General features: G+C 36.1%; 1 protein-coding gene across 2 annotated transcripts; it reads right to left on the bottom strand.

The window, feature by feature from the left end:
- Positions 1-1,940: 1,940 nt before the first annotated feature.
- Positions 1,941-22,509, bottom strand: LOC106177783 (uncharacterized). Of its 2 annotated transcripts, XM_013560664.2 has the most exons (18): positions 22,352-22,509; positions 13,765-13,879; positions 13,200-13,258; positions 12,826-12,972; positions 10,122-12,603; positions 9,398-9,805; positions 8,492-8,626; positions 6,722-8,259; positions 6,269-6,497; positions 5,869-6,003; positions 5,309-5,422; positions 4,873-5,061; positions 4,599-4,661; positions 4,334-4,453; positions 4,037-4,111; positions 3,733-3,804; positions 3,284-3,427; positions 1,941-3,034 (listed from the first exon to the last, which is right to left on the bottom strand). In XM_013560664.2, the coding sequence occupies exons 2-18, from the start codon at positions 13,858-13,860 to the stop codon at positions 2,996-2,998; spliced, it is 6,045 nt and encodes a 2,014-aa protein (XP_013416118.2). In that variant the 5' UTR covers positions 13,861-13,879; positions 22,352-22,509; the 3' UTR covers positions 1,941-2,995. The 2 variants fall into 2 exon arrangements, with proteins under 2 accessions (XP_013416118.2, XP_086862774.1); XM_087006648.1 differs by lacking the exons at positions 13,200-13,258; positions 22,352-22,509.
- Between the last annotated feature and the right edge of the window lies 1 nt (position 22,510).

Raw genomic sequence — 22,510 nt, 5'->3', positions numbered from 1 at the left:
AATCCTACGAAAGGTCTATCAAACTTCCTGCTGATCAGGCTCTGAGGTAAATCCCGAAGGAGGAATGTGTTTGAGAAATTGACAATTTTTTCGCGACGTATGCAAGTGTGCCTCCAATGCCGTGGAGGCCATTTGGAGCATATTAAAATAAAAAAAACTTTATGAAAACCGACCAAGATAACTGACACTTTGGGGAATGATCATGCACATATTGAAGTTTAAGTCCCGCATATTTCTTGAAATTTTATGGACCTTGGTAGAATTTAATAAGATTTTTATGATTTTTTTTTTGGGAGGGGGGGGGCTTACCCTGTATATTCGCGTATCGTCATAGTTTAACAACCATACATGCAAGAGGTCATATAATTTGCCAGGAACACGTGTTCACTTTATCATTATAAGCACTTTAACAATCTAAAGGTCACCCCCCCCCCCAAAAAAAAAAAAAAAATTAATTAAATGAATAAATAAATACAACGAAATGACTAACGTCACGTCAGAGACGAACAGATTTTGTTTTACAGTTGCACAACTGTTTTATATCACTTTAAAATTACTGTTGATTTCTTTCCACATCGGAGGGCACCACAGCACATGAAATAAGTTTGAATTATACAAGTATCATACAAAATGTTTATAATAATATTTATTAACATTTAAAAATGAAATACGAACCCTTCGCAGCATTTATTGTTATCAGACTGCCTTTTGGTCAATTGGCGTGACATCAGATATGGTTGTGTGGGGTCGTAGCTTGAAAACAGATTCCCATACGTCCCCGCCAACGGCCTTTTATATCCTTTTGAACTGGATGAGGGTCCCTGTGGTCCCCTAGGTTGCAGGATCCAAGAGGGTCTCACGATTCTAGAGATGTCTCTCACATCACCACTTACTACTTTGCCACTTATGTCTGCAGGTGATCTCAAAATTCCCGGGAAAATCTTAGCTGCGTCTGCTTTCGTCGGCTGCCTACACACCTTGTCAAAACAGATTTGAAAAAGTGGACACTTCTTTTGACTTCTACACGGAATCATTCGTGCTGCTAATAGAACTACCAACATGAAAACATAACTCAGGCCCGTTGTGCTTTGTCTGAACAGCATCCTGATATCTGCAAAGTCAAAAACTTGGACATCAGAAACCGGCTACTATGCTCGTATATAATACACCAACGTACAGATCTAGGATCTCACTGTTGCATTAATTTTTTGCGCTCCCTCAATAAGAACGTTCTGTTTACATCAAGCAGACGCAAATAGGATTTTAAATCAAGGTCTTTCGAGAGAGAAGTTAATTTAAACAAATTAAACCCAATAAATGCTTTTTTAATGTTCGACATGCTCCAATTTCTTCAAGATGCCGAGTAAGAAAAGTCACAACATAGAACTAATCTTTCTCTCAACTTTGTCACATTTAATGCAAGACTTAAATATGTGTTGTGCTTCTCGTCAGAATAGATTTTGAAAGTGTTGCGGCGGGGTGTTCATTTTCCTTTTTTTCTAATACACATTCAGACCAGATTATAAGCGGCTACCTTTAATGATAGGTTGCCCATATTAAGTTCGTGGATCAGAAAATCCGAGGATCATCCGTTCCGAATGGACTCATGGTCTAATATGCTAAAGGTGAGAGAGTGAGCCGACTTCACCTTACATGATAAAGGGGAGGGGGAGTGAACAGGCTTCATGGCCCGTAATGATTATGGTTATATAGGGACGGGGTGAGCAGACTTCCATGTTCTAATGTGATAAAAGGGGAGTGAGTGAGCGGATTTCATGGTCTCACATAATAAAGATGAGGGGGTCTGAAATGACTTTATTGTCTAATATGATAAAAGGCAAGTGGGGGGGGGGGGATAGTTTTTTTTTGGTCCATATGGTAAAGATCTGGTGTTGTGACCAAACATGGTGATAATATGATGAATATTCTGCATTCTGTAGTCATTAGAAAAATATTTATTTGGTCGACATGGCAGTTTAAAAATTCAATCAACTTGATCACAAAGTCCTTGTGTTTACTGCAATTACTTGAATTGTAAATAAATAAAAACATTCTTAGCTATCAATTACTTTCACAATTAAGCTTGAAAAAAAGGAATTTTAACAAATGCCTTACGATTTTCTTAAATCTGAAATGCAACCTTGCATTAATCCAACTACATAAATCACAGAATATTATAAAATAAAACTTTGTTTAAGGAAAAAAAGGACACTTCCTCATTTCCCAAGGGCCCCATAAAGACTTGGGGAAAGTTATCTACTAGCAAATGCCAACACATTTCTATTATCGTCATTATAGCCTCTAGCATTAAGATGAACAGGTGTCATATTGCATTACTGACACAAAATACTACTGACACAGAAAATATATCTATACATGTATCTAAATAACTGAAAATACAGCTGCCAAAATAAGCCATCAGCAGCAGACACAAAAACAAAATAACAATCTTTACACAAGCAGATTTAAGATGACATGACAAAATACAAAATGCCTACCAAATAACTCTTGAGCAATAATCTAAACTGAGACAAGATGCTTACAAATGGACATTTTGGTCTAGATTTAAAAAAGTACACACACAAACGGTCAACAAATAGAAAACATATTTTAACACCTCCAATCTTTAATATCCTTGAATCAGCACATGGGTTTAATCACTAAACTTCATTTCCATGACAATGGAAATTTTAAATACTCTGACACACATAATCCTCTTAACATGAAAATGATATCCAAATGTCAATTACAAACATCAGGTATCATAAGCACCAAAGCATACAATTGCTATGTAGTCCTTAATTACGCACCATGAGCAACACACACAGCATCATTTACTTTGTATGAGGAGGTAAGCAAAACACCTACTTCATCGTATGAATCTCTGCAGATCTACACGTTTGCCAAATTTTACTCTTCTAGATATGCCGAATGCTCATATGTAAATCTTTTCTTGGTCTTTGACAAAATCAGATCTAATTCACACCCCTCCTGTTCACAGATCCAAATGGCCCTTAAAATGTTCATATGCCTTCTGAAAAAATAAAACAATTGTAGGCTAAATATTACTTCAAATTTGTGATAACACACAATATAAGGTAATGAACAGTGCTCTGTAATCAATAAAATTTGTATTCAGAGCATCATAGTTGAACTATGAAAAAAGTTTGAGATAGGATAGGATTGCAGAATACATTTGTCACTTTCAGCTGGCCATAACATTTGACTATTGACATAACAGTGACTATTCATAGCATACATATATAAAATCTTGAATTATTACCTCTGTTCCATTTCTGACTGATATCCACTCAGTACAGCCCTCCCATTGACAGCATACTATGGGCCGGTTGGGATATAAATGATCTGTCATCAGGTGATGTAATACATGCTTCTGGCAGCCAAAACGATACTCGCAACTAGAAAACTGGACAGAAATATTACATCACTAAGCACATTTGTAGATATTCTGCAAAAATGTTTAAAATTGGTGAATTCCATCACTGGAATTTCACTTCATAAATAGATCATATCCAATCTATATAAGTGTTTTTTTAATACAAATCTATATATTCTCAAGATTCAAAAAGAAGTTTTCAAACCAATATGAATGATGGATCATGAATTGTGTATCTTTTACTTTGCACAAATAATTAGGAACAATATTGCTCTGATCATGGAGAGTATTTCTAGACTGCACATTTAAACTAATTGGTGATTTAAAGATTGTACCTTGCACATGTGTGTAGTATGAGGATCAACTTTGACACTTTCAACTATTCCCTCTCTAGTCCCTGTGTACAGCTGTAATCATAACACAAAACAAATGTAAATAGCTCAATGTGATCAACAAAAAGCACTACTACTAGTCTACTTTTATTAATTTTTTGTCAAAATTTTAAAAGTAGACTAGTAGAAATTTGAACCAGATTACAGAGAAAGGACCAAAGGCTACATACATAATGAAGATTGCCTTGTGGGCATAATAATAAATATCTGCTCAACAGTTCATCAAAAATGACTACATTCAACCTACCATGTCATCAGTCACAGCCAAGGAAATGACCACACCATTGCCAGCACCATAATACAGGTGGAGAAACTTACGAGTCTAAAATTATAAGAATGAATATAAGATAAATGAAAATAAAAAACATCTTCACCACACATTTTAATAAAACAAAATCACTCCAGTTTTATAATTAGACTGCATATTTATTTCTAGAGCATGTTTTGCATTATTTATGTAAGTCAAATGTATCTCATGCACCATTCATACCTGCCACACAGAACATATTTGAAATTTTATGAATATAAACAGTTATTGTCTTACCTTGATATCAAAAACTCTGAGAAGATGTTCATAGCCCCCTATGTATATCAAGCCATTGTTGATGAGCAGGTGATACACAGCTCCTACCTGATCTGGGAACCTATGTAATTCCTCTCCATTCTATAAGTGAGAAAAAAAAAACATTTTACAGATCATTGACACATCTTCATCAACAGAAATGCAAACATCAGATTCTTATATTCGACAACGTCAGTGGCATAACCTCAATGGCTTACTGGCATAAAGTAAATGATGCCATCCTTACCTGGACATCAAACACAATCACAGATCCCTTTGACGTGCCACAATAAAGGTAATTGTTGTGTTCCTGAAAAAGAGAAATACTTAAGTTTAATCACTGATCTCTGCACCAGACAGTAATTACATCATTAAAATTTGTTTCCACCACGAACTACATCATCAAAAGAAAGGAAATTTTTGTGACATTTCACTATGACAGCATGCCATGACTGGTGTACTACCCTGTGGTGGGACAGGTATCCAGATTTACCTGCAGTGAGACAGATATCCAGACTTACCTGCAGTGAGACAGGTAACCCTGTGGTCACTCTGAGTGTCCTCAGCAGTAGTCCACTCCTGGCATCTCTCACTGTGACCAGAGCATCGCTGGAGGCCACACACAGCAGCTGACGGGAGCCCTCCCTGGCACCACACAGGCTGTTCACTGCCTTGTCCACCAACTCAAAGGAATCTGACAGTCTCTGAGTCTAAAGAGATATATATAAATAAATCTTAATAACTTGCATGTACATGTATCATCAGGTTAAACCAAGAGAAGCTGAAATCACCAAGTCCAGTGCAAAGTACTTGCGTGAAAAAAACATCTACAAAATTGGAGAAGGGATGAGAAAGGGATGAAAAACAAAACAATTAAAATCCAGGACAAGGTACATCCTTTTGAAGGTCATTGTGATCATTTGACCTTGTATGGTTGTTGGCACTAAGCATTCTCACCTTTAAGTCGATGGTCTTGACTTCTCCAGTGTCCAAGCCGATGTATAAGAAGTTCCAAGCTTCACAAAAACATGTGATTTTCCCATCAAAGGAAACCTCTCTTTTCTTCCCAGACTGAAATTGTTACAAAAAAAAAAAAAAAAAAAAAAGTAGATGAAATCTTACTTTTAAATAAAAAGCAATTTGAAATATGCTCATTGTAACATTAACAACAGGGCAAGATTTAATTTTTATTTCAAACACTATTGTTTCGATTTATAGAAAAATGGTCTCTTCAACAACACAGTTGCTTAAACATATAAAACATGCCTTTCACATTACTGCTTGCGTTTTCTTACAGAGCTCACAATATCAACATCTGTGTTCTAAGTATTGGTACATTCAACTTCTCTGTATTATCAATATTATTCTATTTTAGTTTACTGAGCAATATGAGTATGTCCAATTAAAATTACAGGCTACACATTCTAAAAACTTCAAATATTTACTCCATATATCTGATATAATGACTGACATTGCCAGTGAATGTATACATCATATACCTTCTGTCAGCCTCTTACCTGGGTATTAAACACAGTCAGCACCTCACTCTGTGCTACATAAAGGAAAGGGACCTTGGTTCTAGAGTCTGTCACATGGAGAGAGGTGAGAACCTTGGAGGAACTGGTCTTGTAAAACTGAAACTCCTCACCACTCTGGAATAGAAACATTGCAAAGGAAAAAGTCAGGGCAACAAAATTTACTTTCACTCACAAAAAATAATAAAACATGAAAATAAATAAATAAATGGATATATAAAGCAAACAAAACCTTGGCCATATACTGAGTGTGTTCTTTTCAATTTGTTCAAATTATTTCAAGGCAATGATGAGCAATCTGAATACGTTGCCTTTCCATAATGCAGACAAACATTACAATTACACAGGACAATAATGAAATGAAATAATCACACCTATTTACCTGTAGATCAAAAGTTTTCACACCATCCTGACATCCGGCATACAGTTTTCCTGCAAAGATCTGCATGGCTGAGATAGCACTGTGGACCACAAACTGGTGGCAAGTGCCCTCTATTACTCCACTGGTATCTGGACTGGTACCTTTCTCAGTTTTGTCCATAGTTTGTGCCCTAATATTTCTTTCCATGGCATTCTTTACTAGCTGTGCTTTCTTTGGACAAATATGCATCCTGCAAGTTACCAAAATGTGGAGAAATCAAGTAACTGCACTATAGTGTAGTAATAATTTTGCCATTATTGCAACTACTGCAGGCTTTAATAATTTAATATTTAATAATTTAGTATTATTTATTAAGTGTAACATAATTAAATACCATAAAATTCATACTCACCATATTGATGAATATAGAATAAGAAAAAAAAAATAGTGCCCAATATTAATAATCCTGCTCACCTTTTTTTGATATTTTTCTTTTCTTGGCTGCTAGGATTAGTTCCTGCTCTATTTGTCTCAGAGGACTGGTCTGACTCCGAGTCCACATATATAGGATCATTGCCAGTTTCTTCTCTTTTTTTCTTTTTATCCATTCCCTTTCTCACTTTTCTATAAGAGTTGGATGAAACATTATCCATTTCTTGATCTGTGTCTTCTAGTGCACTCTCTGAACTGATGTCATATACATCTGGTTTTGATAAAGTTCTATTTCTCTGACGTTTTGTTTTTAGTTTCTTCTTAACAGGAGATGCAGGATCAGGGTAAATTTCTGATACTTTCTTTTTACACTTCCTCTTACTTTTTGAGTTTTCAGCATTTTCCTCTGATGAAACCTCTGTGATTCTATCCAGATTATTTGAACTTTCAGTGGTTTTACTACGGGTCTTGGGAGAGCGTGACGGGCTAATCTGACGGGTTTTATTTTTGCCTTGCGGGCTGGTCACAACTGTCTCCTGTTGCCTTTTTTTAGGTAATTTAGGAGAGAATTTAGGAGATGGTGGTTTCTTGAAAACTTCACTTCCAGATAACAGCCCTGAGCTACTGGACAAAGTTCCATAATTAGAGTCCTGTACATTATCTTGGAAAGAATCATTGGTATTCCAAGAAGACACCATTGGATTGTTCACTAATCTCTCTGCTGTGTGGAGAACTTCACTGTCTGACAAGGAGCAATTTGTCTGCTTTTCAAAATCAGACTCTTCCAGAAATAAATACGATGCATGTTGTTGCTCAGCAAAATTGACAGCCATTTCTTCTAAGGACAACTCCTCGTTCTCTTCTAGAATTCCCATGTACTGCATAGTGTACGGCAGGTTGGAGTGTTCTGTTGCTTCAGTGGAAGCTGCCATGTTGCCCTCACCCACTTTTCCAATTCCACCAAGTTGTTTCATTTTCTTCTCTTGCTTTTTGGTCCTCTTTTTTGATAGTTCTGAATTTCCCCCCTTGCTTGTGTCACTCTTGGTCCCACTCAAGTCAAGGCTATCCTTGCAGCTCTCACCTGTGATCTGCTTATTTTTTACAATTTCCGACAGTGGTAATGTGGTTGATGAGGTGACGACTTCTTCTGAATGATCATTCTTCAACTTCTGACCTTTGTCACTTTCCATCTTTTTCCTCCTTAAATTTTTACTCCAATCCCTGTCAGCAGGTGGCTGAGTTCCTGAGAGCTGTGACACTGACAGGACAGAGCTGGTTTGGTCCACATGATCACCAAGGCCAATAGAACTGTCAGCAGCAGAAACATTCCACCCTAGCTCCATACTGGTGTCTGGTTCACAGTGGCTATCATCTGGAGGCTCAGATTTGATCACACTCACGTCTATTTCTATGGTACTGGAGCAAGGACCAGACAGGGGGGCTTCTGATTGCTCCAGGACACTGGGAGTAACACTCGTGAGGGAAAAACTGGACTCTGATGTTCCTTTGTTACTGTTCTGTACTGCCCCATGCAAAATATGCATCCTACAGTTTCTGAGTTCTTCTTCTTCTTTAAGAAGCTGAAAAATATATCGACAAAAGATACATTAAAAGAAGCTCTTTAAAAGATAAAAAATATATTGATCAACAAAATATATTTTTTCAAACCTACGGAAGGCCATCACTTTCATGATAGAATTATCATAGTCAAGAATCACAATCAAATATGTTACATCCATGCAGGGTTTTATAAGAGAGATCTTTAATTGTGATAATCTATAATGCATCACAAAACTGTTTACATGCTTTTACCTCAGCTTTTTTCTGCTTGAGGACATCCATCTTAATCCTGGTTTTCTCTAAGATGACAGCACACTTCTCAATATGTTTATCTACATCTTGCATTTGTTTTCTCAGTTCCTCCTCCTTTAATGAGATCTCAAGTACCTTGAAATAAAATTAACTGACATGTAAATATAGAAAACAAATCTCTGGGAAAGACTGGTAAGTCCATTTCAGCATTGAGCCAAATTTGAATAGAAACTGAGAAGGGACATTTCCAGTCAAACTGTATCATGTTAGCATACCTAATGATTCTTACTGCTTCATATAAAAAGCCTCTCTAATCACTCTTTATCTCAGACACTATCTCTGTAGTGGAGGTAGAGTGCTCTAGACTGGAATCCTTTGATCAAATATTGCAGTTGAAATTGTCCTCTAAATATGATCGTCGTCTATTTTCCCCAGTCTGTTGAGTGTGTTCTTAAGTTTTGAACTAAAACAGATTGCCAAGAATGCACCCTTAACTCTTCTTCAAAATCTTACATTTATCTCATTGAGAACCCAATTCATACCCCAAAATTGCCTTGCTTTTTTCTATAATGGAAATGCTCCAATGCATGAATAAACCATTGCTGTGCAATTTATATGAACTTAGGTCATATTTTGTAGGATCAATATACATAGTTTTAATTAAGAGATTTCAGTGTGTGATATTCTTGTGCTTCCCACTGGGCACACAGATACTGGCACTAGTAGGCAGATCTTGTAAATAATGCCTAAAATTGAAATCTTCATATATTACTGTATAACCTTTCTGGCCAGTGAGATCCAGATTTCAATGTCCCAGCTGTATTATCTCAGACCTGGGGCCAGTGGTGATTTCAGTAGTTCAATACTATTTTCTACACCACAATCACTATTCTGTGGTTTAATTACCTTTCCCATACAGTGATATTCCTGTGCAGAGGTTGCACCTGGCTGTGGGGTCAATTGGTTTGGTTCAGACTCTGTTCCTGAGAGAGAAGTGAAAGACCTCACAGGGACCTGGCCTGATGGAATGTCAATACTTCCTTGGGTCTGATTTATTGGCTGTGTAATAGCATCTGTCATGGAATGTTCATCAGGAACTGGCTCTTTTTTCAGATTCTTCAATACTTCAGCTTCCAGCTGTGAGCTAGGAAGAGCCATCTCTGGCCTGGGTCCCACACTGACATGTTCAGTTTGGCAGACTGGCTGCAGGCATGAAGGACTGACACTGGCAGTAGTAGAGGGAGAAGAACTGGATATTTTGAAGCGTTTTGGATCCATTTTTTCTGTTGTGGTTTCTGAGAGAGTCTCCTCTGGCTGAAAAACAAAATTATTAGTGAAATTACCTTTCAAATGGTTCATTGTGAAAAATGCCACCTGCTCAGGATGAAAACTTTTTTGATGTTATGTAAACAGTGGCTTTCTATTGCGTCCCACAGCACATGTTATTGATATTTTTGGCTGGCAAAATGAGAGGAAAAACTGTTCAATATATTCAATAGATTCTGAACCTGACAGTTGGAGAGTGGGAAGGAGGTCTGTACCCTAACCTCATCAATAAACTACTCATGACATAATGAAAGCACCCCCCCCCCCCAAAAAAAAAAAAAAAAAAAAAAAAAAAAAAACTCACATTGACTGAAGATGTTCTTTTCCTCTTTGATGTGACCTCAATAGTGCTACTGGTGGTGACATCAGTTGCTACCCTCTCTTTCTTGAAGTCTGAAATTGCTGCATTAAGTCTGTTTAGAGATTCATCTATGAAATTATCTACTGGCTCTTTCTTGACTGTGACTTCTTGGGGCTGAACAGGAAGGATACCTTCAGAGTTTGAATTCTTTGCCAATTCTCCAGCCATATAAGATGAATGAGAAGTTAAAGGGGTTTGGGATGAGGAAAGGGGTTTTAATGTGGCATCTTTTGTTGTATCTAAACTCTTTCCATCTGTTTTATCTATATATGATGAATGGGTAGTTAAAATAGTTTGTGATGAGGAGGGAATACATGTGGCAACTTTTGTTGTATCCAAACTCTTTCCAGCTATGTTAGATGACAGGGTAGTTATTGGAGTTTGTGAAGAGGAAGAGGGAATATATGAGGCATCTTTTGTGGTATCCAAACTCTTCTCAACTGAAGCAGAATATAGATCTAGCAACTGTAAAGGTGGATCTCCTGAAATGGACTCCACATTTGGTTCTGAGATCTCATGATTTTGTTGACCGTCTTCACTTTGGACATCTAGCTCAATGAGGTGAGCTATCTGATTTCTCACCTCTTCAGGAAGGTCTTCCATCTCCAAATCTTTGGTTCCGTCCACACTTGCTGGAGGTTCTAAGGCAAGATTAAACCTCCTTTGTGACTTCAACTGGGGTTTAGTTTTCAGCATTTGTGCTAGACGCATTTGGTCTTTCCTGGACCTTGGAGCATTTACCATTTTAATCAAGGTATCTTTGTCGTAAGGATCACTGGAAGATCTCAGAAGCTTTCCACCCAGTTTGGTTTTCCATAACTGTTTCTTCAGGGTGTCAGGTAAAGCTGCTTGCTTGCCATACTGACTTAAAGTCTGAGAAGAGCTTTCATCAGCACCATTTTTCTCAGACTGCTCTGGAAGACCTACTGGTTTGCTATTTGTACTCAAACTGTGAAAAGTGTCAACATTTGTGCCCATCTTCTCTGGCTGTTTCCCGTTATTTGTCTCTGGGTTATCCTGATCAGTAAGCGGATTCATTTGATTTCTTTCTGTCGAGATCTCAGCTAGCCCAGCTTCTTGAATTTGCTTCTGTTTCAGTAAGCGTCTCTCTCTTATCTCCTTACACACAGCTTCAGCTCTGGCTAACACAGAGGAATGCTTGCTATCAGGCAAGCTGGACTTTGACTCCATTTCTTTCACTTTATCCATCTTTTTGGGAGCATTGGACTCACTTGTCAGTTTGACATTATTTAATGAATTTGTCCTTTTTCTATTTTCAAAAGTGGTTACAGGCGAAGCTGAATATTTTTCAGTATTCTTGGAAGAATCTGAAGACATGCTTCTTTGCCTTGGGGTACTTTTAATTTGTTCTACTTTAACACCACCACTGTTATTATCAGACATGCTGCTTTTCTGATAGCTTGCACCACTGTTAATTTGACTTTTATTTCTACTACTGTTTAATGAATTTGTTTTATCCTTTTCTCTGGAACCTTTATTCCCAGACTTTTCTAAACCTACAGATTTACAAGGCAGCACCACAGATGAATGTTTTCTTGGACTATACCTAGGACTCTCAGATCTGTGGTACCTGAAATTTCCCTTGTTTTTTATAGATTTTCTAGATCCTGGACTGTTTTTATTCTTACTTCTTTGTTTTTTCATATCTTGTCCGTTTCTGCTGGGAGGGCCACCAAAACTTCTATCAGCATTCAAAGAATGATTTTGCGCAGTTCTGTTAAAGTCAATGCCACCTTCATAGCTATTGTCACTGAAATCAGGACTGTAACTTCTGCTACTGTTGGTCACAGAAGTATTCTGTCTGCTCCAGTTCAATCCACTATTATTTGGTAAACTGTTTTGAAAGTGCACAGGGCTGAAGCTCCTGTTTAAATTACCAGATGTATTCAGTGAAGAATTTCTTGAGCCTTTGTCCCTGTTGTTTGGCCTCCAGGACAAATTACCTCTCCAGTGACTGGAATAACCACCTCTTCCACGACCACCACGCTGGTAATTGCCTTGCCAGCTATTGTGGGGAGGGGGTTCCATTCCTTCCCAATTATTGTGAGGGGGATCCATTTCTTGCCAGTTATAAGGGGAATGGGTTTCCATTCCTTGCCAATTACTGTGAGGGGGGTCCATCCCATGCCATTTATTGGGAGGAAGAGGACTTTTTCTTTCCTCATACATTCCATCCCTATTTCCATTCCACTGTGACCTCGAGTCAAAATTTGAGTTGGGAGAAATGTTCCGTTTCCAGTTTCGATGCTTGCCCCACTTCTGATTATAACTGCCTGTGTTTGTGTTCTGCCACTGGGGTCCCATTTTGACATTCGACTGTTGACATACGTAGTCATTGTCAAAGTTCTCTTCAACACCATCAGTATGAGAATTTGGTGACCTTTGGTCATCGGTAGTAAATGACCTAAAATTACACACAGCACAGCATTTTTATTCTATTTTGATGTAAAAATGATTTTAATTGCACAGTTGACATATTTTTTAAAGCAAGCAGTAAGTTAAATTAGACTAAGAACTTTTTTTATCAATTTGTCTTTCAAAAAATGAATCAAAGTTCATGGAAATAACAACAAGCAAAAACTCCTGAATAAAGTATATTAACGCCTGGACCCCATCACACACATACCTGGAAGTTTTGGAAGCAGATGAAGTTGTATTATTTTTACGCTCTTCTTCCACCCTCCTGCGATGTCTGTCATTATTTAGGTGTTTGCTATATTCTGGCAACGTTGGACATGATTCACAGCATAGCGAGCAAGTATGGACGGAATTTCTAAATCGAAGAAAATTAAAAATTGTACAAAAAACAACTTATCTTCAACCAATGAAACTGAAGTGTGCAATGTTAAACTGATTTTCTACTTAACAATATATCATTGTTATGAACTTTGCTTTTTACATTGGTAATAATGAATAATATAAATTCCATCAATATCTGAAGGAGATTGAGGCAAACTTTTGAATAGGAATATATTTTTTATTTTTGCAAGATCAAATTACCTTTTTCTCTGCTCCAGTCTGATGTGGTGCATTAAGGACCAATAGTGTTCATGCAGATCCTAAATATAAAATCCTTTTCTATCTTTATCTTTTCTATTTAGGGAAATTTATTTCTTTTTCCTCCTTTTCTATTTTAAAATGATCTCCTTTTTTGCAAAGCATAATTCTAATGGTATTAATTGCTTGCTTGCTGTCAATACTTCACATACTACAAGGCATTAAAATGTACAAGGCAGTAAACAAAAATGTACTAGTACTTATTCTGTGAATGTTTTTCAATACAAAAATAGTACAATTAACATGATTACTATGAAATAAAATCATTTGCACTGCAACTATTTTACTTAAAACAGGCTTCCAGCAGAGCAAATGGGGGAAGGGGGGCTAATGCTATTATTATAATTCAACCTGGCTGCTTAATTTCAACCATTAAGTGTATATAATATAAATAAGACATGCATCAAAAAGCTGAAAACAAACTCAAATTTACAACAACAATCAATAATTACTATAATGAAGTGCAATGAAAATGAAAATCAAGGTGTTTATTTTCTGCTTGACTTACACTATCATTCAAGTAGCAAATATTGCACAAGTCACATTTATTTCCCTCCTTTTCTTTTTGTACATCTTTGCTTGGCTGTGCTTCACTGTCTCCCATATCAATCACAGGTCTGATCCTATAATAAAAAAATAATGTCTATTGTTTTGTCAGTAAAAAGTTACATGATCTTAACCTCTTTTTTATACTTCTTGTTATTCATAAACATTCCTGCAGGATTCTGAATATTAAAGTATTTTGTTTTGCTCTAAAATGGTACTTATCAAGCACTTGCTCAAAAAGTTTTCTTCAATTTAAAATGATTGTAATTTAGAAATGATCCTGCATTTTGTTCACAAGAAAATGTCATAAAAATTGACATTTAAACTTTCATCCAGTGTTGACTTCAAACACATTGTATTATATATATTTTCCACTGAAAAGGATGCCATTATAATTTCATCCATTCACATCTCTAGATAATAAATCAAAATGTTATTTAAAATCAAATAAACCATAACAATTAAGAACATTCACTTTGATATCCCCACATGCCAAGGTTGAACTACACTCATTACAACCCAAAACTACTCACAAACTTCTTCTAAATGTTGACCAGTGAGGAAATTTACACGGCCGATGGGAATCCATATTAATAAATATGCTCTTAAAATATTTTTGATTTGATTAAAATCTCGGCAATATTCAAAGTATGCAACTCGTATTCCATGTCCAAAGGAAGAAAAACTGCGGCAATAGTGCAGTAACGTGTTTCAAATTACTACAAAGTACTAGATGAATTCAAACCGAAGTTAAACTAGAGGATCAGAGAGGCGATACCGCCTCCGAATATTGTACCACCAGCTGGAGCAAGCGCATTCGTATAGACCCCCCCATACACAAAATAAGGGACACAGCCACCAGTTTTGTGCTTGACAAGCTGTAAAAATGCAATCAACAAGAATTTTTAAACTATTGCAAAAAACATATATGGTACAATCAAATTTAAGTTCTTCGTAAGGTAGGTCAAGGGTCAATTTCAAGGTCACAGTAAATTGCCAGTATATGACTTCATATTCAAGTTCAAGAATAACTATGAACCTATCTCTGTCAAGTTTGAAGTTAAAAGAGAAAAAAAGTTCAGTTCATGATAAAAAGTAGGTCAAAGGTCAATTTCAAGGTCACACTTATATTGCCAGTATAGGACTTCCTATTCAAGTTTAATAATAACTATGGACCTATCTCTGTCAGTTTTGGAGATAAAACGGAAGCAAAATTTGCAAAATTCAGTTCATGGTGAAAAGTAGGTCAAAGGTCAATTTCAAGGTCACATTTAGATTGCCAGTATATGACTTTCTATTCAAGTTCAATAGTAACGATGGACCTATCTCTGCCAGTTTTGGAGATAAAAGGAAAGCAAAATTTGCAAAGTTCAGTTCATGGTGAAAAGTAGGTCAAAGGTCAATATTAAGGTCACATTTATATTGCCAGTATATGACTTCCTATTCAAGTTCAATAGTAACTATGGACCTATCTCTGCTATTTTGGAGATATAAGGGACTAAATGTTATTATTTTGGAGTTACCATAATGTGCCTTAAATTTCGTACAGAAAAAATTAATTAAACAAAGAAAATGTCATTTTGGTCAAAATTCTTGAAATAGGAGGTGCTCTGAAGTTTCAGAAGTTCAAGTTTGATGAAATAATGTCATTTTTGAACACAAGTTGTCTGCTTTGCCAAGCCTTATGTTTTATTTTTCCAGAGTTCAAAATTTATTATCCATTACCGTACTGCACATTTTGCTTTTACCACCAATATGTACTTTTTGATACAGCGTAACTCGAAAACCGTATGGAATACAAAAAAACCGAGACCACCTCCAGTATTGGGCTTTACATGCAAAGTTCAGTTCATGGTGAAAAGTAGGTCAAAGGTCAATTTTAAGGTCACATTTATATTGCCAGTATATGACTTCCTATTCAAGTTCAATAGTAACTATGGACCTATCTCTGCCAGTTTTGGAGATAAAAGGGAAGCAAAATTTGCAAAGTTAAGTTCATGGTGAAAAGTAGGTCAAAGGTCAATTTTAAGGTCACATTTAGATTGCCAGTATATGACTTCCTATTCAAGTTCAATAGTAACTATGGACCTATCTCTGCCAGTTTTGGAGATAAAAGGGAAGCAAAATTTGCAAAGTTCAGTTTATGGTGAAAAGTAGGTCAAAGGTCAATTTTAAGGTCACATTTAGATTGCCAGTATATGACTTCCTATTCAAGTTCAATAGTAACTACAGACCTATCTCAGCCAGTTTTGGAGATAAAAGGAAAGCAAAATTTGCAAAGTTCAGTTCATGGTGAAAAGTAGGTCAAAGGTCAATTTTAAGGTCACATTTAGATTGCCAGTATATGACTTCCTATTCAAGTTCAATAGTAACTATGGACCTATCAGTTCATGGTGAAAAGTAGGTCAAAGGTCAATTTTAAGGTCACATTTATATTGCCAGTATATGACTTCCTATTCAAGTTCAATAGTAACTATGGACCTATCTCTGCCAGTTTTGGAGATAAAAGGGAAGCAAAATTTGCAAAGTTCAGTTCATGGTGAAAAGTAAGTCAAAGGTCAATTTTAAGGTCACATTTAGATTGCCAGTATATGACTTCCTATTCAAGTTCAATAGTAACTATGGACCTATCTCTGCCAGTTTTGGAGATAAAAGGGAAGCAAAATTTGCAAAGTTCAGTTTATGGTGAAAAGTAGGTCAAAGGTCAATTTTAAGGTCACATTTATATTGCCAGTATATGACTTCCTATTCAAGTTCAATAGTAACTATGGACCTATCTCTGCCAGTTTTGGAGATAAAAGGGAAGCAAAATTTGCAAAGTTCAGTTCATGGTGAAAAGTAGGTCAAAGGTCAATTTTAAGGTCACATTTATATTGCCAGTATATGACTTCCTATTCAAGTTCAATAGTAACTATGAACCTATCTCTGCCAGTTTTGGAGATATAAGGGACTAAATGTTATAATTTTGGAGTTACCATAATGTGCCTTAAATTTCGTACAGAAAAAATTAATTAAAATAAAGAAAATGTCATTTTGGTCAAAATTCTTGAAATAGGAGGTGCTCTGAAGTTTCAGAAGTTCAAGTTTGATGAAATAATGTCATTTTTGAACACATTGTCTGCTTTGCCAAGCCTTATGTTTTATTTTTCCAGAGTTCAAAATTTATTATCCATTACCGTACTGCACATTTTGCTTTTACCACCAATATGTACTTTTTGATACAGCGTAACTCGAAAACCGTATGGAATACAAAAAAACCGAGACCACCTCCAGTATTAGGCTTTACATGCAAAGTTCAGTTCATGGTGAAAAGTAGGTCAAAGGTCAATTTTAAGGTCACATTTAGATTGCCAGTATATGACTTCCTATTCAAGTTCAATAGTAACTATGGACCTATCTCTGCCAGTTTTGGAGATAAAAGGGAAGCAAAATTTGCAAAGTTCAGTTCATGGTGAAAAGTAGGTCAAAGGTCAATTTTAAGGTCACATTTAGATTGCCAGTATATGACTTCCTATTCAAGTTCAATAGTAACTATGGACCTATCTCTGCCAGTTTTGGAGATATAAGGGACTAAATGTTATAATTTTGGAGTTACCATAATGTGCCTTAAATTTCGTACAGAAAAAATTAATTAAAATAAAGAAAATGTCATTTTGGTCAAAATTCTTGAAATAGGAGGTGCTCTGAAGTTTCAGAAGTTCAAGTTTGATGAAATAATGTCATTTTTGAACACATTGTCTGCTTTGCCAAGCCTTATGTTTTATTTTTCCAGAGTTCAAAATTTATTATCCATTACCGTACTGCACATTTTGCTTTTACCACCAATATGTACTTTTTGATACAGCGTAACTCGAAAACCGTATGGAATACAAAAAAACCCGAGACCACCTCCAGTATTGGGCTTTACATGCAAAGTTCAGTTCATGGTGAAAAGTAGGTCAAAGGTCAATTTTAAGGTCACATTTAATTGCCAGTATATGACTTCCTATTCAAGTTCAGTAGTAACTATGGACCTATCTCTGCCAGTTTTGGAGATAAAAGGGAAGCAAAATTTGCAAAGTTCAGTTCATGGTGAAAAGTAGGTCAAAGGTCAATTTTAAGGTCACATTTAGATTGCCAGTATATGACTTCCTATTCAAGTTCAATAGTAACTATGGACCTATCTCTGCCAGTTTTGGAGATATAAGGGACTAAATGTTATAATTTTGGAGTTACCATAATGTGCCTTAAATTTCGTACAGGAAAAATTAATTAAAATAAAGAAAATGTCATTTTGGTCAAAATTCTTGAAATAGGAGGTGCTCTGAAGTTTCAGAAGTTCAAGTTTGATGAAATAATGTCATTTTTGAACACAAGTTGTCTGCTTTGCCAAGCCTTATGTTTTATTTTTCCAGAGTTCAAAATTTATTATCCATTACCGTACTGCACATTTTGCTTTTACCACCAATATGTACTTTTTGATACAGCGTAACTCGAAAACCGTATGGAATACAAAAAAACCCGAGACCACCTCCAGTATTGGGCTTTACATGCAAAGTTCAGTTTATGGTGAAAAGTAGGTCAAAGGTCAATTTTAAGGTCACATTTAATTGCCAGTATATGACTTCCTATTCAAGTTCAGTAGTAACTATGGACCTATCTCTGCCAGTTTTGGAGATAAAAGGGAAGCAAAATTTGCAAAGTTCAGTTCATGGTGAAAAGTAGGTCAAAGGTCAATTTTAAGGTCACATTTAGATTGCCAGTATATGACTTCCTATTCAAGTTCAATAGTAACTATGAACCTATCTCTGCCAGTTTTGGAGATAAAACGGAAGCAAATTTTGCAAAGTTCAGTTTATGGTGAAAAGTAGGTCAAAGGTCAATTTTAAGGTCACATTTAGATTGCCAGTATATGACTTCCTATTCAAGTTCAATAGTAACTACAGACCTATCTCAGCCAGTTTTGGAGATAAAAGGAAAGCAAAATTTGCAAAGTTCAGTTCATGGTGAAAAGTAGGTCAAAGGTCAATTTTAAGGTCACATTTAGATTGCCAGTATATGACTTCCTATTCAAGTTCAATAGTAACTATGGACCTATCAGTTCATGGTGAAAAGTAGGTCAAAGGTCAATTTTAAGGTCACATTTATATTGCCAGTATATGACTTCCTATTCAAGTTCAATAGTAACTATGGACCTATCTCTGCCAGTTTTGGAGATAAAAGGGAAGCAAAATTTGCAAAGTTCAGTTCATGGTGAAAAGTAAGTCAAAGGTCAATTTTAAGGTCACATTTAGATTGCCAGTATATGACTTCCTATTCAAGTTCAATAGTAACTATGGACCTATCTCTGCCAGTTTTGGAGATAAAAGGGAAGCAAAATTTGCAAAGTTCAGTTTATGGTGAAAAGTAGGTCAAAGGTCAATTTTAAGGTCACATTTATATTGCCAGTATATGACTTCCTATTCAAGTTCAATAGTAACTATGGACCTATCTCTGCCAGTTTTGGAGATAAAAGGGAAGCAAAATTTGCAAAGTTCAGTTCATGGTGAAAAGTAGGTCAAAGGTCAATTTTAAGGTCACATTTATATTGCCAGTATATGACTTCCTATTCAAGTTCAATAGTAACTATGAACCTATCTCTGCCAGTTTTGGAGATATAAGGGACTAAATGTTATAATTTTGGAGTTACCATAATGTGCCTTAAATTTCGTACAGAAAAAATTAATTAAAATAAAGAAAATGTCATTTTGGTCAAAATTCTTGAAATAGGAGGTGCTCTGAAGTTTCAGAAGTTCAAGTTTGATGAAATAATGTCATTTTTGAACACATTGTCTGCTTTGCCAAGCCTTATGTTTTATTTTTCCAGAGTTCAAAATTTATTATCCATTACCGTACTGCACATTTTGCTTTTACCACCAATATGTACTTTTTGATACAGCGTAACTCGAAAACCGTATGGAATACAAAAAAACCGAGACCACCTCCAGTATTAGGCTTTACATGCAAAGTTCAGTTCATGGTGAAAAGTAGGTCAAAGGTCAATTTTAAGGTCACATTTAGATTGCCAGTATATGACTTCCTATTCAAGTTCAATAGTAACTATGGACCTATCTCTGCCAGTTTTGGAGATAAAAGGGAAGCAAAATTTGCAAAGTTCAGTTCATGGTGAAAAGTAGGTCAAAGGTCAATTTTAAGGTCACATTTAGATTGCCAGTATATGACTTCCTATTCAAGTTCAATAGTAACTATGGACCTATCTCTGCCAGTTTTGGAGATATAAGGGACTAAATGTTATAATTTTGGAGTTACCATAATGTGCCTTAAATTTCGTACAGGAAAAATTAATTAAAATAAAGAAAATGTCATTTTGGTCAAAATTCTTGAAATAGGAGGTGCTCTGAAGTTTCAGAAGTTCAAGTTTGATGAAATAATGTCATTTTTGAACACATTGTCTGCTTTGCCAAGCCTTATGTTTTATTTTTCCAGAGTTCAAAATTTATTATCCATTACCGTACTGCACATTTTGCTTTTACCACCAATATGTACTTTTTGATACAGCGTAACTCGAAAACCGTATGGAATACAAAAAAACCCGAGACCACCTCCAGTATTGGGCTTTACATGCAAAGTTCAGTTCATGGTGAAAAGTAGGTCAAAGGTCAATTTTAAGGTCACATTTAATTGCCAGTATATGACTTCCTATTCAAGTTCAGTAGTAACTATGGACCTATCTCTGCCAGTTTTGGAGATAAAAGGGAAGCAAAATTTGCAAAGTTCAGTTCATGGTGAAAAGTAGGTCAAAGGTCAATTTTAAGGTCACATTTAGATTGCCAGTATATGACTTCCTATTCAAGTTCAATAGTAACTATGGACCTATCTCTGCCAGTTTTGGAGATAAAACGGAAGCAAATTTTGCAAAGTTCAGTTTATGGTGAAAAGTAGGTCAAAGGTCAATTTTAAGGTCACATTTAGATTGCCAGTATATGACTTCCTATTCAAGTTCAATAGTAACTACGGACCTATCTCAGCCAGTTTTGGAGATAAAAGGAAAGCAAAATTTGCAAAGTTCAGTTTATGGTGAAAAGTAGGTCAAAGGTCAATTTTAAGGTCACATATAGATTGCCAGTATATGACTTCCTATTCAAGTTCAATAGTAACTATGGGCCTATCTCTGCCAGTTTTGGAGATAAAAGGGAAGAAAAATTTGCAAAGTTCAGTTCATGGTGAAAAGTAGGTCAAAGGTCAATTTTAAGGTCACATATAGATTGCCAGTATATGACTTCCTATCCAACTTCAATAGTAACTATAGACCTATCTCTGCCAGTTTTGGAGATATAAGGGACTAAATGCTATAATTTTGGAGTTACCATAATGTGCCTTAAATTTCGTACAGAAAAAATTAATTAAAATAAAGAAAATGTCATTTTGGTCAAAATTCTTGAAATAGGAGGTGCTCTGAAGTTTCAGAAGTTCAAATTTGATGAAATTATGTCATTTTTGAACACAAGTTGTCTGCTTTGCCAAGCCTAATGTTTTATTTTTCCAGAGTTCAAAATTTATTATCCATTACCGTACTGCACATTTTGCTTTTACCACCAATATGTACTTTTTGATACAGCGTAACTCGAAAACCGTATGGAATACAAAAAAACCGAGACCACCTCCAGTGTTGGGCTTTACATGCTCTACAAAATGCAAAAAAGAATGGGTCTCTAGCATTAACGGTTCCCGAATTAGAGACAGTTTTCAGTTTCGGTATCTTATGGCCGCTACTCCCGTGAAAATGCACCGATTGACCCTAAATTCATGGAGATGAAAGATGACCTGAAGGGTAACACTTTCCAATAATATTATTGGTTAAGTCTGTGTGGTGTCTGAATAACAGGGCAAAAAATTTTTTTTTCGTAAAAAATTTCATTTTTTTGAAAATTTTGGCCCATTTGACCTTGAAGTAAAGGTCAAAGGTCAAATCCAAGGGTATATTTGAAATCTACACATATGACTTTTGGAAAGCCGTCTATAGAAATTTTTCCCATAACTCCTTCCGTAGGGTAGATAATTAGCATTTAATTTTGCCATTTTTAGACAAGGGTGCATTGCAATGAGTGCCACACCCAGACCCCAATACCGACAAAGCCCAAATTTTACGTGGAACGAGTTGAGATTATAGGTGACCTAAATCCATGAGATGGGTATGGGGGGCCTTACCGTCTAGGAGGAGAAGCGGTAACGGTAGCCGTCCGGCGGAGCCGGCGGAGCCGGCGGAACCGGCGGAGCCGGCGGAGCCGGCGGAACGATCCGGACGAGACCGAAACCATGTGTACCGCCAGCGCTAACGCTGGTGGTACAATAATGGGACTGGTATATATTTCAGCTATTTATCTCACTCGTTCTTTGACTTCATTATGTCAATCATTCACTGCGCCTGGGTGCCCGAACGGCAAAATGTAAACAACTCAATGACCTCTCGGTGATAAGCTTATTCAAAGCTTGTTGCAGTGAACAATTAAAACAAAAGACGCACATATCACTAACGATATCCAAAACGACTCGTGTTTTCTAAGCCTTACCGATATATCTAACGAGCAAAGCAAGTCAAGTTATTCAGTAGCTTCTATATTTGAATATTATCGCTTGAATCCGAGTTTCCGCCATGCCACAGCAGTGTATGCTGGGTAAAATGAGATGTATGTTAACTAAATATTAGAAAATGCTTATTGCCGTAGATT

Source organism: Lingula anatina, chromosome 2 (assembly GCF_051362555.1).
Source record: "Lingula anatina isolate TDL-2025a chromosome 2, LinAna3.0, whole genome shotgun sequence".
Lineage (NCBI taxonomy): Eukaryota > Metazoa > Brachiopoda > Lingulata > Lingulida > Lingulidae > Lingula > Lingula anatina.
Note: the sequence above shows the minus strand (reverse complement) of the source record. Positions and strands in the feature narration are given on the sequence as shown.